General features: G+C 37.9%; 1 protein-coding gene across 1 annotated transcript in view; it reads right to left on the bottom strand.

Annotated features, from left to right (window-relative positions):
- Window positions 1-16,611, bottom strand: part of PIGN (phosphatidylinositol glycan anchor biosynthesis class N) — a 120,378-nt gene that overhangs the window by 17,968 nt on the left and 85,799 nt on the right. Inside the window, exons 24-28 of the mRNA XM_080926400.1 lie at window positions 16,204-16,306; window positions 6,799-6,901; window positions 5,164-5,250; window positions 1,980-2,035; window positions 1,537-1,612 (exon numbers count right to left, since the gene is read on the bottom strand). Of these exons, the coding sequence (XP_080782526.1) occupies window positions 1,537-1,612; window positions 1,980-2,035; window positions 5,164-5,250; window positions 6,799-6,901; window positions 16,204-16,306 (425 nt within the window). The remainder of the gene's footprint in view (window positions 1-1,536; window positions 1,613-1,979; window positions 2,036-5,163; window positions 5,251-6,798; window positions 6,902-16,203; window positions 16,307-16,611) is intronic.

Raw genomic sequence — 16,611 nt, 5'->3', positions numbered from 1 at the left:
AGAACATGATGAGAGTGAGAACAGATGTAAAAGCTAACACACAAAGAGTGACAGCAAACACTAACCTGCATTTCAAACTTCTATAAAATGTATAAAATCTTCTATACATTTTGTACTGTGTGACATAGTCTACTGATTATGACAATGTTCATGTTTCCAAGAACTAAAGCAAGTTAGTTACAGCCTTTTGTTATGATGCACAGCATTCTGGATTTAGCTTGTTATTAGATACTATAACACCACAAACATGACTCAGCTATTTTATTATTGCCTTTTTTTGGGTTTAAAAATGTTATTTTATTCATGTTATAAACTCATGTTCAACGTAATAATTTAAAAACATATACAGAGAATAGAGAATGGGTCATGAGAAAATGCCCAATATCTTTTTACCATTTTCAAATTACATTTCTATTAGTGTAGTAAAAAAGTCAGTACAACTGGTGCATTAAAACAACTCCTACTAAGAGGACATACGCCTACTAAGAGGATATATGTTTTCAACAGTTATTACTTGTGTATCTGAATAGTAACATAGATATATACTAACTACATAAAATGTGCCAAAAACTATAGAGGAGAGATTTGGTAGATGGAACAGGTAAGTGTAACAACTATACTGGTTTGGATGAGAAATGTTCCTCACAGACACACGTATTACACTGAGTACTGCTGGCACTGTTTGGAAGATTGTGAGCCTTTAGATGGCAAAGTCCTACTGGAACAAGTACATCACTTGGGGTAGGTTTTGAGAGTTTATAGTCTGGCTCCACTTCCTGCTTTCTCCCTCCTTCCTGTGTGCAGATGAAATAAGGTCTCTCTGCATCCTGACTGCCAGGCTGGATTTATGTTTCTGCTTCAGTACCATTCTTCCATGATAGACGGTGTCCTCTCTGGAATTGCAACTGAAAACAAACCCTTTCTGTCCTAACTTACTTTTTGTCAGGGAATTTTATCACAGCAACAGAAAAGCAACTAACAACATGATATTAAGGATGATGGGCTGTATTCTACCATAATATTTATCTCTAGACACCTGAACATATGACTACATTGATCCTGTAAACACTAAGCTGGTGCCTGACACATTAAAAAGAGTGCTCAATTAGACATGTGCTGAAAGGATTCATCAACTCAAAGTACAAGGAAAAGATGAGAACACAGTAGCCATCTTGTGGTTGGAGACCCATGGGGGTCAGGGAACCTCCTCATTTTTAGTAGTACTGCAGTTTTGATCACAGCTCCCAGCCAGTCTTTAATTACCTATGATAGAATTTTTTGGGGGAGGGCTAACAGAATCCTTATTCTTTTGTAGTCAAACAGTCTTAAGAATAAAGCAAAGATTTATTCTGGAATAAATATCTGAATATCTGGAAGCAAAGGCTAGAGGGTTGCCTCCCCCAGTGTCAATACTGAAAGACTATCTCTGCTACAATGACAATAACTTTACAATCTTAATGCCACATGTCACACAAACTTAGTATCATCATCTTTAAATTAATCATTTAATGCAAGTAATAAAATTAGAAAACTCACCTTCCACATCATGAGTGCTCCCATCATGAAAGGACTAAACACAGTCAGAAAGCAATACACAGAGGCAAGGTCAAAGCTAGACAGTGGGAAAGGGAAGAGTAAAGATTTTAGAATTCACACTAAGACTAAAGGTATATTCTGTTAAGAGGACACTCAGTAATTCTCTGAAATCAACTCTTACTAAAATTGAATCAGCAGAATGAACAAAACAGGTCTCTATGCTAATATCTTTTGTTATCTATCATATTATACTCCACTATATTATTGAATATAAAACAAGAAAAAGGGACTGGGAGATGGTTCAACAGTTAAGAACAGTTACTGCTCTTCTAAAAGACACACACACACACACACAGAGACACACACAGAGAGACACACGTGCACACACACACACACACACACACACACACAATCCAAAACTAAATAAATATAAAGAAAATTACCTGTTAATAGAAGCTATATTTCCAGTTCCAAAAAATGCAGTTAATAAAAAGAAAACCTACACACAGTTAAGGAAATACCGACACAACTTAGAATTCACATAAATTTCTTTCCATATCATTCATTCTTGTTTAATTGTCAAAACAATCTTTCAAGTGGAAGATTTCCAACTCTGTATCTAAACCAGGTATGTTTTCTCAATGAGCTTGGTCAAATCACCTGCAAAGGTCATTCTCATTTAGCATGAAGGTAAGAACATCAGTTTAGGCCTGTTTCTTTCTACTTTAGCCAAAGCATTTGAACCATGTGTTTGTTAAGATCTCTTTTTCATTTAGAAAAATAAAAGCATATTCTACCACAAAAGCAATTTGCTTTTTTATCTGTTTAATCATCAAATATTGTTTGAAAAGGATGATTGGGAACATCCCCGGTGAGCATATCACAAAGATCTGAAACTATTAGGATCATGGAGTTTCTGGTGACTCTTGAGAAGCCTACTTTGCTTTTCTCATTTTATGCATCAACAAGATGAACTGTGTCTGCAGTTGTGGCTCGTGACTTTTCCAAAAGGATGTAGGCCTAGAACATCAAATATTTTCAGCTACAAGAAGGATATATATACATATACTCATCATGTGCCCTCTACATGTGAAACTCATAATAGGTTCTTCAAAAGGCTCGCTCTCTATATATAGATCGACTTTAGAATAACTCAATAGAAAATGCCAAACATTTTAAACATTTATTGAATGATTTTAAAATATTATTATTATTATTATCATTATTATCATGTGTATGTGCATGTATGATATGTGTACATGAGCATGGGCACGGGAATACTCACAGTGAGTGTGTGGAAGTTAAAGGAGAACTTTGGGGAGTCCATTCTCTCCTTATACAGTGGGTTCTGGGAATTAAGCTCAGGTCATCAGGCTTACACAGTATATCAGTTACTTCCTATTGCTGGGATAAAGCAATGGCGACCAGCAATGTGGGAAGGGAAGGATTTATGTGGTTTACACACTGGTATCAGAGTACTTCACTGTGGGAAGATAAGGCAGGAACCTGGCGGCAAGAACTGAAGCAGAGACCTTGGAGAAATGCTGCCTACTGACTAGGTAACCATGACTTGCTCAGACTGCTTTCCTTGTATGAACAGGTCCACCAGCTCAGTGAACTGGGTCATTAATTAAGAAAATGTCCAACAGGCTTGCCCACAGGGAATCTGACAGAAGCAATTCCTCGACTGAGGTTCCCTCTTCCTAGTGACTCTAGTTTGTGCCAAGTTGACAAACACTATCCACCACACACACAAAGAGGGTTTTACCTACTACATTATTTTGCTGGCTACATTTCTTGAACTTTGATTTGTATTAAGTATCAAACCCATTAGTGTCCAGGACTTACAGCTAGTAAAATACTCAAAATGCTGCCTGACTCTTGTTAAAAATAAGATCTTTTAATAACGCACATGGCACAGAGACCTGGCTTGAGACTAAAAGGCAGCATCTGAGCCAGGAGCTGGGCTATGAAGGTATCCATGCAACCACTTCCTTAGTTCTCACCTAACCAACCAACATTTATTGTCCAGTACCTGTCCAAAACAGAGGTAGGTACTAAGAACATAAATGCATATGACACTGTCTTAAAGTGACTTAGATATGCTAAGATTGGTAGACATAGTGGGAAATTTGATTACATTGTCATCAAACAGTAGCATGGTAAGATCTAATGGCCCATTGATAGACACAGTAAAAAAATTAATATAGACTTTACTAATAGGTTTACCCTTTTGTGGAAATTATATTGGAAGCAAACAGTTCAGGTATGTGACATAATAAGATTCCATGTGATCTGTCATACACACACATAGGAAGACAGAGGCAGGAGGCTGTCTACAGAGTAGTTCAGTAGTCCAGGTCAGAGGCAGGAGGCTTACTAAGGAGCTGCTTCCAGTAGGAGCAGCTGTCACTCAGTTGACACAGGTGGTTCTCAGGAAAATGAAGGACATGGGGCTCTTGAGGTCAGGAGAGATCAGAACTGGAGAAATGGTTGTCAGAGGTGTCTGCCAGTGCTAAAGAAAAGGCTGCCATTAGACAGGGAAAGCAGGCTTAGGAGGGAGAATGGGAAAACTACAGTTCAAGATCAGGCAAAGGAAGAAAAGGAGAACAGACCAATACAAAAAAATGCAGAAAAGGAAACAAACAGACGGAGAAGACAATAGATGTCCTAGAAGGACTAGGAAGAGGGGCACGTTAGGAGATTTGGTCAAAGGACAAAAGTTTCAATTACCTATTATCACAGGTAAGGTCTGGAACAGTATGGTAATAGTTAATAAATTGTATTGTGTTAAAGTCTGCTAAGCCAGTAGATCTTAATTATTCTCAAAAGGGAGAAAGGGCAAGAGGGAAAGAGGAGGCTGGGAAGGAAAATGTGAAGAAGAAAGGAAAGAAAGAAGGGATGCAACGCAAATGGCAGCTAAACAGGTGAGGGTGTGTCAGTTACTTTGCGTGATCATTTTGTAGCGTCTGTCAAAGCATAAAGTTATACACCTCCAAGATTTATAATCCTTATTGATTTTACCTCAGTAGAGCTGAAAATTTAGGTAAAAATTTTTAAAAAAGGAATAACACCCTATGAATTTCTTGCAGCTGGCCAGTAGGTCCCCTGAGCTGAGGCTTCATCATGTATCTTTTAAACTTGTAATGCCAGTAATTCCTCTGAAGGATCCAAGCTACAAGGCAGGTATGACCTAACAAGCCTCAGGAAAGCACATAAAATGCAAACTCCTAATGGTTTCTTCCAGAGCAGGAGAACTTAAACAGGAGTTAAGAGTTGAAAGGAGAATTCAGGTTTAGCTTTAACATTTTATTTTTTAAGGAGTAATGTGCATATGTGAAAAAAACTCTTAGCTGCTAAGACACTGGATGGTAGAACATACACGTTTTCATTGTTACTTTCCTATAGCTAAAAACGTCTTTGCATTAGTAAGGGTCGAAGCCCGGGCTCGGTGCTTGTAAGCAAGCACTGTACCCTTGAGAAGAATGCCTAGCACCTGCCATCTCCACTATGTATGTGGAAAACTCAAGCTGACAAGAGAGTTACAGCCTCGGTTAACCCTACTAAGTAACACGCAGAATTACCTTCTGTGTCATCTTACTCTATTAAAGTCCCAGCAAAGGATATGAGGAAAAAGGCCCTACGAATGTCATCCAGATAGAGCTGTCGGCACTGAGCTATGTCAGTATTATAGGTGAACTGGATGCTGGTAAGCTGGAGGGAACAAGAAAGCATCAGTACACAATAGCAATTGGGTTACATACAGACAAATTAAGATAAGCCAACATACCTAAGAATTTGTACTGTGCCTACAATAAAACAATACAAACCAAACCAAACAAAAAAAAACCCCACAACAGTGAAATAGCTTGAACACATCTTACTATAACCCACAGAAAAATAAAATATGTTAGTAACATGCTAAACGGAGTTATGGTACTATTGGGTCATTAAAGTAACAGTTGGTCTTTTTTTTCTACTTTATATAAATATTCCACTTTCAAATCATTATTCAGAGACTTCATTTATCAGTGTTCCAGTCTTCTTAAATCAGCAATATTTAAAAAAATGACGCAAAGTAAGCATTTACTGCATTCTGTTAATTCTATTTGCAGATAAACTATTATCTTTGATAAAAGAGAAGTCACTCCATTAAGTAATGCAGAGAGATTCTTGCTTAGGTCCCAAGCCCAGAAAAGAAGCTATAAGAGAGCTGGAAGCAGAGCTCTCCCTGCTGCCATACCCTACATGAAGAGCCAGAAGCACTGGCATGCTTTGGCATTTTTCTAAAACAAAACAAAAGAAAACAAAAAAACCTTGCTTTCATTTAAGTAAAATTTTAAAAGGGATCTTCTTTTCCTGAAATAGTATCAAAGATAGTTCTTGACTTTACCCTGATCTGATCAACACTGGTTTTCACATCCAGGTACCAGCATTGCTGCTTCTGCACAAAAGTTATTCTAAATGAGCAATGCCTCTTGGAAGGCAGCTGGAGCTAGGGAAGGATGATTGTGTACAAAAGCATGGTTACTCCACCTGACCTCAGTAAAACTAAAGATTCTGTCACCAATTTCTCAGAATTACTAGTTCTAAAACAGAGACATTGCATAGCTTTCTTACTCATCATGGAGGTGACATCCTTAACAAGTGATTGGCTTTTAGCCAGTGCTAATCACAGCACAGTGTGTAAACTGTGGAGGACACGGCCAGAGACCTCAGTCACTACAATCACAGAATAAGCATCTGGTTGGGAAGGCTACAGAAACAGTGGGTACTTAATGTCACCTTACAACCAGTCAACTGTCAGTAGGAAAGACCAGAGGTGGAAACAGGAGTGGGGACAATGGGACTACATCTCATAGAGGACAGCGTTTGAGAGGAGCTCTTGGCTCTCCTCTTCTACCACTGTAACCCAGATGAGCAGGTGTGTTATCAGGTGCCCAGCACTTTTATCCCTGACATGTGTTGCCCACTCTATATTGATATTTTCAATGTGATTCTCAATAATTTTCTAGTAAAAGCCCAACACATACATGTCTTGAGAAACTGTAAACTGTGTTTTGTTATAAGTGAAAGTTTCCCTCATGTGTTAATTACTTACCTTAATTATTAATGCCAAGTAAAATTTGCTAAGTTTTAAAAATGCTAAAATTCAGAGCAGAAAGAATTTTTGGTGGAATTATACTATAATGTAAGGACAATATAGCTTTGGAGAATATTTTGTTATACCCAAATCAAAGCAGCAATGGCTTGTAGAACTACCTTCTGTTTACAAGAAACACCAGGCTGTTGGAGGGTCTCTTGTTCCACGTGTATCCAGACAAACATCAAACAGGACAACACCAATGGAAAGAGAGCTTCATACCTAAGAGACAGGGGGTGAGAACACAGAGCTGAAACCACTAACAAAACAGCTGAAAGTTAAACTAGAAATCACGGGGGTGGGAGGCTGGGAAGATGGCTCCGCAGTTAGGAGCAGCTGCTGCTCTTACACTGGAGCCTGCTGTGGCGCCCAGAGCCCAGCCGGTGGCTTACAGCAGTCTATCTATCATACCAGTTCCAAAGATCTGTTGCCCTCTTCTGGCTTGTGTAGGCTCCATGCACTCACACAGTGCACATATATGAAGGCAAAACAGTCATACTCATAAAATAAAAATAAATAAACCTTGAAAATAATTGTAGTAATATTTCAAAATCTGCAAGTTCTTTAGACAAGGGTAGGAAAAAATACATTTAAATTTCAACTTTAATAGCATCTTTTTTTGAACTTCATTAAATACATGTTTAAAATAGTAGAAATATTTTAAAAAATCATTCCTAAATTAGGTAACAACTGTTCATTAATAAAAAGAAAAGAGAAAACACAGAGACAAATATAAATAGATAACTTTGGAGGTACAATCAGTAATATGTATAAGAGTAAGACAGCTATAACAACCTTTCTAAAACGCAGGTTTGATATAGAAATATAAATCCTAAGAAGAAAATGCATGAAAATATCTCTGTCCATATCAATAACTGAGATGAAAATGAAAACAAAAGTGAGATCCCGTATTACTCACTGCATCTGTCAACATAGAAAACTGTTGACAAGAGCACACTGAAGCAGAGACTCTCATGCTCTGTATGGAAACACTACTGCAGAAGGGCATCTAATGCTGTGTGTCAAGGATATGAAAATATTTATTAGCCACAATCTAAGAACAACAGTTCTAATGAAATAAGACACATCCATTATGAGTTTCATCGTAGAGAGGTGTACAGAAGGGGCAATGAGGAATGACAGCCTTGCATGTCCATAGGACAGTGATCATCTATGTCCATGTGTCTCCATGAGATGGAGGACAGAAGACTGACACAAAACAAAAAAACAGTCATGGTAACAATCCCTTTTCAAAATACTTCTGGTCTACCTTGGGGTAAGCCTCCATGGCCCCCAGTGCTGTGTGCCAGCACTCACCATGCTGCTTCGATTGCACATCCATGTTGACACACCTCCTAGGTTATGAACAGGATCTGGCTACTATGAAGGTCTAGCTCACAAGAAGGGAAGGAGTAACTAACTGGACTGGAAGCTATGAAACAAAAACACAATGTAATCTTGTTTCACGTATTTACTATTGGACTGTAGGCTATATGATACCATTTCCAGATGTGAAAAATTCAAAAGGCATAAAATGCTTCAATTCTACCCCAATGATAAAACAAAAATATTCAAGATTGGGCAGAAACATGTGGATTTCAGGAAATATATACAATCACTCAGTGTGTAGGATGTAGGATGTCCTAAGCTATGAGCATATGTTATACACACTAGAAAATGCCATTAGCAAAAGGTATGGAAAACTGTACACACAAAGCAGTCATTTATAGCCCATTAAGACTGTACTTGGTATTCTTACTGGCAAGAAGATTACTCAGCATTACTGAGTATAATATGGTGTTTCTGTAGCCCAGTTACTTTCCTAGTATGAACGAAGCCCTGGACTTCATGTCCACCACGGTCTCAGCAGAACTGTTAGCAGGCAGCCCATGCTTATAATCCCAGCAAGCAGGGGATAGAGGTTGAAGAATCAAAAAGTTCAGTCAGCCTTGGATACATAGTGAGTGTGAGCTTCCTGAGAGTTTGTCTAAAAAACAAACAAATAATACTAAATCTTTTAAAAAATGGAGGAACAACTAAATAAGTTAAAGTATATTCATATCACAAAATATTATGCCTATATACTAAAATGATAGAGGAAGATCTCATGCACATAAGAAAATAGTACTAACATAAGTGGAAAAAAACCCTATATGATTAATTACATGTTAGAGGAAAAAAATTAAGGTTAGAGAGAAGTATTCCAAAGCCTCAAAAATAAAGCTAATCACTTCTTCCTTTGCCCTACCTTATCAGAATTGATGTAACACTAATTTAACCATTTTTTGTACAATGACTTAAAACACGGGACAGAGATTATAATGTCTGTAACCTGGCCATTTAAGGTTTACTACTGGATTGGAAGGATCAACATTATAAAAATGGCCATCTTACCAAAAGCAATCTACAGATTCAATGCAATCACCATCAAAATTCCAACTCAATTCTTCATAGAGTTGGAAAGAGAAATTTGCAAATTCATCTGGAATAACAAAAAACCTAGCATATTGAAATCCATTCTCAACAATAAGAAAACTTCTATGGGAATCACCAACCCTGACTTCAAGCTATATTTCAAAGCAATTGTGTTAGAAACCACATGGTATTGGCACAGAGATAGACAGGTAGATCAACGGAACAGAATTGAAGACCCAGAAATGAACCCTCACACCTATCGTCACTTGATTTTTGACAAAGGAGCTAAAAACATTCAATGGTAAAAGGACAGCCCCTTCAATGAACAATGTTGGTTCAATTGGTAGTCAGCATGTAGAAGAATGCAAATCGATCCTTTCTTATCTCCTTGTACAAAGCTCAAGTGCAAGTGGATCAAAGATATCCACATAAAACCAGGTACACTGAAACTGTTAGAAGAGAAAGTGAGGAAAAGCTTAGAACACATAGGCACAGGGAAAAACTTCCTGAACAGAACACCAATGACTTATGCTCTAAGATCAAGAATCAACAAATGGGACCTCAAGAAACTGCCAAGTTTCTGTTAGGCTAAGGACACTGTCAAGAAAAGAAAATGGCAGCCAACAGACTGGGAAAGTATTTTTACCAATCCTACATCTGATAGAGGTTTAATATCCAATATATACAAAGAACTCAAGAAGTTAGACGCCAGAGAATCAAACAATCCTATTAAAAAAAATGGGGTACAGAGCTAAACAAAGAATTCTCAACTGAGGAATACCAAATAGCTAAGAATCAGGTAAAGAAATGCTCGATATACCTAGTTATCAGGGAAATGCAAATCAAAACAACCCTGAGATTCTACCTCACACCAGTCAGAATGGCTAAAATAAAAAACTTAGATGACAAAAGATACTGTCAAGGATGAGGAGAAAGAGGAACACTTCTCCACTGTTGGTGGGGTTGTAAGCTTGTACAACCACTCTGGAAATCAGTCTGATGGTTCCTCAGAAAATTGGACATATTACTACCTGAAGACCCAGTTATAGCACTTCTGGGCAAATACACCAAAGATGCTCCACCATATTACAAGGGCACATGCTCCATCGTGTTTATAGCAGCCTTATTTCTAATAGCCAGAAGCTGGAAAGATCCCAGATGTCATTCAACAGAGGAATGGATACAGAAAGTGTGGTACATTTATACAATGGAGTACTACTCAGCTATTAGAAACAATGACTTTATGAAATTCCTAGGCAAATGGGTAGAATTGGAGAATACCATCCTGAGTGATGTAACCCAGTCACAAGAGAACACACATGATATGCAGTCACTGATAATTGGATACTAGCCCCAGAAAGCTCTGAATACCCATGAAACAATTCATAGACCTTATCAAGCTCAAAAAGAAGGAAGTCCAAAATGTGGAAGCCTTAGTCCTTCTTAAAAAAAGAAAAAGAAAAAAATAATGTTCTCATCATATATTATTATGTAACAAACTTTGTGAGCTATAATAATATTTTATAAAATTAAAAAAAGAGGGGGGGGGTTTGGTTCAGCCACTATTCTACATGAGGTTGATGCCACCGACTCAGTTCTACTGCTCAGTGTATTCAGTTCCTAACCTATAAAATCAACTTTGCAGCTGTTACTGCAGCATGGTAAAACTTAATTCTTATTTTACAGCCATGGACAGCTCTACTGTAGGTCTGCATTACAGTAACGGTTCTCTTGGTTTGACTGCTTAGTGCTCAGGATGCTGGAAAGTGAAAGAAAAAATTTGATTAATCAGAGAAAGAGAGAAGGTTCATACTCTAAGAAAAGGCAAAAAGATTTGCTTATTTCTGATTTCTATAAATGAGTATTTTGCCTGCATGAACATGTGTGGATGTTCCGTATACAAACAGTCCAGAGGGCTCTGAATCCCATGGAAGTGCCGTTATAGAAGTCTGTTAATACCATATGGGTTCTGGGGACTGAACCTGGGTCCTTTATAAAAAGCAACCAGCACTCTTAACTACCTAGCTAAGGATACAGCCCCATGGCACTGTGACTTTTTACAAACACTTTCTGTAGTATGTGAACGTCATACTTTCTAATAATAACACGCAACCATAAAGCACCTCTCAGTACTTCAAATAAAGATATGGTCCTTTTCTGAAATGCAGACATGTTCAGGTAGAAACAGTCCTTGTAAGAGACTTTATCTCGTAAGACAGTATTTCATACACAGTCTGCAAATCTAAACAAATAAGAAACGATCAATAAAATGTCATTGTGGACTTGAAGATAGTAATGAAACATGAACTCTGAGTTGCAATCAGTAGGTTTGGCCTTGAACACACTGTAATGTGCTGAAAAGGCATTTGGGTCTGTATTATATTTTGTTAAGTAAAGGGATAATGTAAATGAAATTTGAAAGGGAAATACTTAACAACTTAATAGACAAACTACTTTCAAGAATTATAATAGCTTTCATTTGTATAACATGAATTCAGGGTTGATTACTAATGAATCTTTCTTATTCATTAAATCAAGGATGCATTGTTAGAATTTAAGATACTATTACTCTTTTTCTGTAATATAATAAGGCTATATTTAAAGAATATCTTATGTTTGAATATTCACCAAATTATACAGAGAAACCTCTATTTTGTCCAAAACAGTGATGAACTACATAGTTTGTAAGTTTTATAAGGAATAAGGGTAAGAAACCCAGGAAATTTACTAACCTAAGTGACTAGATCATATTGTTTTAAGACCCTTTTTCAAAGCTAAATACAGATTCTGATATCAAATAATACCTCTTAATGCTTTCATTAGTAAGGTCATACTCAGCAGTAATACTCTGATTTTAGTCATGAACTTTCCTGGTTGTGATTTGATGTCATTATGACGATCTGCTTGAGGGCCTCTGAAGACCATTAAACTGACAACTGGAAACATTATTTTAATACTTGTCTCCAAGGTAAATTACAGGATAAGTTCCTCTATATTTTTTCCTTATGCTCTTTATTTCCAAACCATATATATTTCTAAGATCTATTTCATTCTTTTTCATTATTAATTGAAATTTTGCAGTGCCAAGAATTGAAGCCAGGCCCCTGTGCATTATAGAAAAGAGTCTACATTCCCTGTGTAATCCTTTGTCTTCACTGTCAACTTGACAGACTCTAGGGTCGGCTGGGAGATAGGCCTGTACGCATGCCCATGGGGGATTATTTCGATCATGTCACTGTAGATGGCACCGCTCTCTGTAGAGGACCCTGGACTGCACAAAGCACTGACAAAATGAGCACTAGCTTGTAGCCATTACTCCATTGGTGATTGTGGATGCATATGACCAGCTGCTTCAAGCTCCTGACACCTTGACTTCCCTGCTGTGACAGACCATACCCTAGCACTGTCTTCTAGAATAAACCCCTTTCCTTACATTGCTTTTGTCAGAGTAATTTATCACAGCAACAAGAAGAGAATTGAAGATAAGAAGCCTTTGGTTTTTTAGACAGGATCCTACTGCACAGTGCTGGCTAGTCATAAACTCACAATTCCTGCTTCAGATTCCTTGGTGCTTAGAACTACAGCTTAAAAATGTTCTAGCATTTAAAAAAATCTAATACATTCCTTTGAACCTGAAAAGGCCAAAACATTATTGCGTGGTTGCTAAAAAAATTACCACACTTATTCTAAAAAATATATTTTCTCAAGCAAACCTCTAAGTGTGAACTCTTCATAGAACAATGTCATTCCCAAATGACAGGATTTTAGCCTCTAATTTCTTACATAGACTAAAACATTTGCATATTTTATTTCAAAAAGTACGAATATCACAGAATTGTTTATTCTAAAATCTTACTAATAATGTGGGAAAAAGTACTAAGTTTCAAATTATGCTTATCACTCTTGAATAAGAACACCTAGGTTCTCACAAATTTCAAGATTTAAAGCAAACGAGCAAAACACAAGATTTCTTTATTAAAGCAACTGAAGAAAGTTTTTATAATGTCCTTGTCATATGTTCATAGCTGTGTCCACAGATATGTCAGTCAGGGAGAATGAAAACATGAACCAGGATGTGTGGGGATCTGTAATGAGAGGGGCTATCGTGTCCACTCCACTTCATCTCTGGAGTCTACAAGGGCTTTAATCTAGGTCCCTGAGGATGTTAAGGTCCATTGGAAAAAGCTTTACAAAATGTCTCTCTAATATGTAGTGGAAACAGCTAAGATTCCTAAAGAGTGGTTCAGGTCTTGGACCCTAGATAGCTTTATACTATCATTTAAAAGGAAAATAACCTGTAGTAGCACCACGGTTGTTTCTGGGCCAAGTCTAATTTAGATCAAGATCCCATGTTTTAGCCAAAAGTTGAACTGGTGTTTACTCAATTTGTTCTGTTTATCATTTCTTCTAAAGAAAAAATTAAATAAAATTCAAATTCAAATGACACACTGGGCTTGGTCATTTTATGCCTGGAGTGTCAGTACTCAGAAGCCCTAGCAAGAGGAATTAGAGTTTGATAGCATTTCAAATGTGAGTAAGAAGGTATCCAATAAAAAATTAAATACACCAAACAAAACCACAAGACACTGTTGTATTTCACATAGACAGACCCTCACATGCTGGTTGATTAGCTAGACTTTATACTGGAACCTTCCCTGTGTCAGTTCCAAAGACATTCAGTGAGGAGCTAGTTAGTTTGTTCTTTACAGATAAAATAGAGCAAGATGATCTGAATTATGTCACATGATAAACATCACCAAATTTGAGAAGAAATTCAAAGGTATTCATTAAAATAAATTTTAAAAAAGTCTGGAAACACTCAGGCCATCTACCACTAGGAACAGTGAAGATCCAGGGACTCAGGCCTGGTGAGACTGCGCTGCAAGTAGCCGTGGCACAGAGAGGTCTGGGCCAAGCTCGTGGAAAGTTCGCCCCCCCATTGGTTCAGGGGAGCAGGAACTCTGACGTAGGGACTCTGTTTCCACCCAGAGGACTTGTACATGAGGACCAAACGCTCAGGCCATCAACCACCAAAAACAGCAGAGATCCAGGGACACAGGCCAGGTACATGGGAGAGACAGGAACCAATCACTGACAACAAGACCACATATAATCACAGACAACAAGATGGCAAGAGGAAAGAGAAAGAAGTTACCTAATGGAAACCAAGACAACCTGGCAACACCAGAACCCAGCTCTCTCATCACAGCAAAGAGCAGAACGCCAAACACTCCAGAAAAAGAAGACTCAGGTGGCCTGAGTGCCTGTTCTGCACGCACGGGCCACCGGCTGGAAACAGACACCCTAAGGCAGGGTTCCTGCTAGTTGGACAAGCTTTTAACCCAAGTTATACTACAACCTAAAGGACATTAAAAAATGTATTAAGGAAATGATTTTTTTTTCAAGGAACCAAGCCACAAACAAGCTACATTTAGCAAAGTGCAAAGTCCTCCTTGTTTTGAATGGCCTGTGGCTATAGTACCTTCAGAAGCCATACTGGAGCTCCATGCTGGACACTGGTTCTTATCCATCTTCTCCTGCTTTAGAGCAGTGGCTCTCAGCCTTTTTAATGCTGTGAACCTTTAATATAGTTCCTCAGGTTCTGGTGATCCCAACCATAACATTATTTTTGATGCTGCTTCATAACTGTAATTTTGCTAATGCTATAAATAAAAATGTAAATATCTGATATGCAGGATATCTGATATGCAACCCCTACAAAATGATCAGTCAAGTCCCCAAAGGGGTTGGGATCCACAGGTTGAGAACCACTGCTTTAAACTAATCTATGTGGTCTATTAAAAAAAAAAAAAGTCAAACTCTGCTCGCTTTGTATCTAGGGATGGCTGTGGTGGCAGCCCTGGAATGATCACTTGTGAACATCGGGGGTGGGGTGGGAGGATGAATTAGTAAGCCTGAACTGCTTGCTCTGTGGGATGGGAAGCATCAGACAAGAAGTGCACGTCAGGATCTTGAGCAGCTTTACCTGAGGTCTGCTGCCCGCTCCGCTCACCCAGTAGTTTACTATATGCAGATCTCAGAGGACTGCCCAGGCTTTATACACTTCCATCCTCCTTCCCTTACATAGCCACCTGCATCCACCAACGGATAATTAAGACTGTTTTTTAAAAAAGAGGTTTTAATAGTATCCCCAGTCACACACTCTGAAAAAAACCACACTGGGCACTGTGATCATTTATACACAGAAAACCCAACACTACTAATACCAATAATGAACAAGAAGGGTGAGGTGGTGACTGGAAAAGCAGTGACCTACACCCCAACAGAATCAGTGTCACAGGACAGCTGTCACTAGAAAGGGAAAGAAGTTCATGTGCCAGAGCTGAAGTCTATTGTTATGACGAGTTCAGAGGATAAAAGCTGTTATGGATGTGAGCATTAAACTAAGAGTTAAACTGTGAACATACAACATATTTAATACATTTTAAAGTTATCTGTCCACTTGTTTGCTAGACCCTTTCCTTGACGTAAGTGCATTACTTGATTCTTCAGCACAACAGGAAGTGATGGTGCTGCTCTGTGTTGGGGACACATCTGCTCTGTTTCTAGCTACAGAGTTATTTAGGCAGAGATCGCAGCACCATGGAAAATGCACTAAAAGAATAGAATGCAACAGCCACAAGAGTCCTTCTGAAAAACTCCCTAAGACTTAAAATTCTGCCACAATGCATCAGGCTCTCCTAACACTATAATTAAATAAAATTTTACCAACTCAAGGTAAAAGTAGATGACAGACAATAATATCAAAATCATGAGAAAAATAAAGCAACTTATGGACCAAATTATCTACTCACATAGAGAACAGGAAATAGTTATAATTTCTCCTTCAAGATTTAGAGAATGTTTTCATTTCCAAAGCTTAGTTACTAATGAAGAAAAGCAAATTTAGCGTTTAAAATTTGCAACCGTGAAATTATATTTTAAGAAAAACTTCTACATATACATTAGTAAAAAAGTTATAGAATTCATGAAGTTGAGAGTGAGCAGGGGCATGGGAAGAGCTGGAGGGAGATAATGGAAATACAGTATTCATGAAATTCTCAAAAAATGAAACAAAACAAAACAAAACCTTAGAAAAACATTCATACCCCGTGCTTAGGAGCAAGTAGGTGGACATCAAGGAAAGAAGGATGCTGGCCAGTCGCTGACAGAGAGCTGTGGAACTCAGCAGTGGAACCACCAGGGAGGAGGCTGCAAGGAAACAGAGGCAGTGCAGTGTCAGTTCTCAGACCCCAGCACCCACCACCACTTATGCTGCTTAGCAAAAGCAGAGATCTCTGCAAGATAACAGAAACACGGCATTCTTAACTAAAATGACACTTTATTTTAATTTTACCGTGAGTTAAATACCTCAAGTTTTCTCAATTTTATTCAAACTAAATCACTTTACTAGTATTAACTCCTAACTAGCTAATTTGTTATTTTCTAATGTAATAAAGTGTATTACTTTACACTCAGCAACTTGTCTCTCAGACATTTATGTCCTAAAGACAACA

This window comes from Micromys minutus (assembly GCF_963924665.1).
Source record: "Micromys minutus genome assembly, chromosome: 12".
Lineage (NCBI taxonomy): Eukaryota > Metazoa > Chordata > Mammalia > Rodentia > Muridae > Micromys > Micromys minutus.
This window is presented reverse-complemented; position numbering and strand designations above follow the sequence as displayed.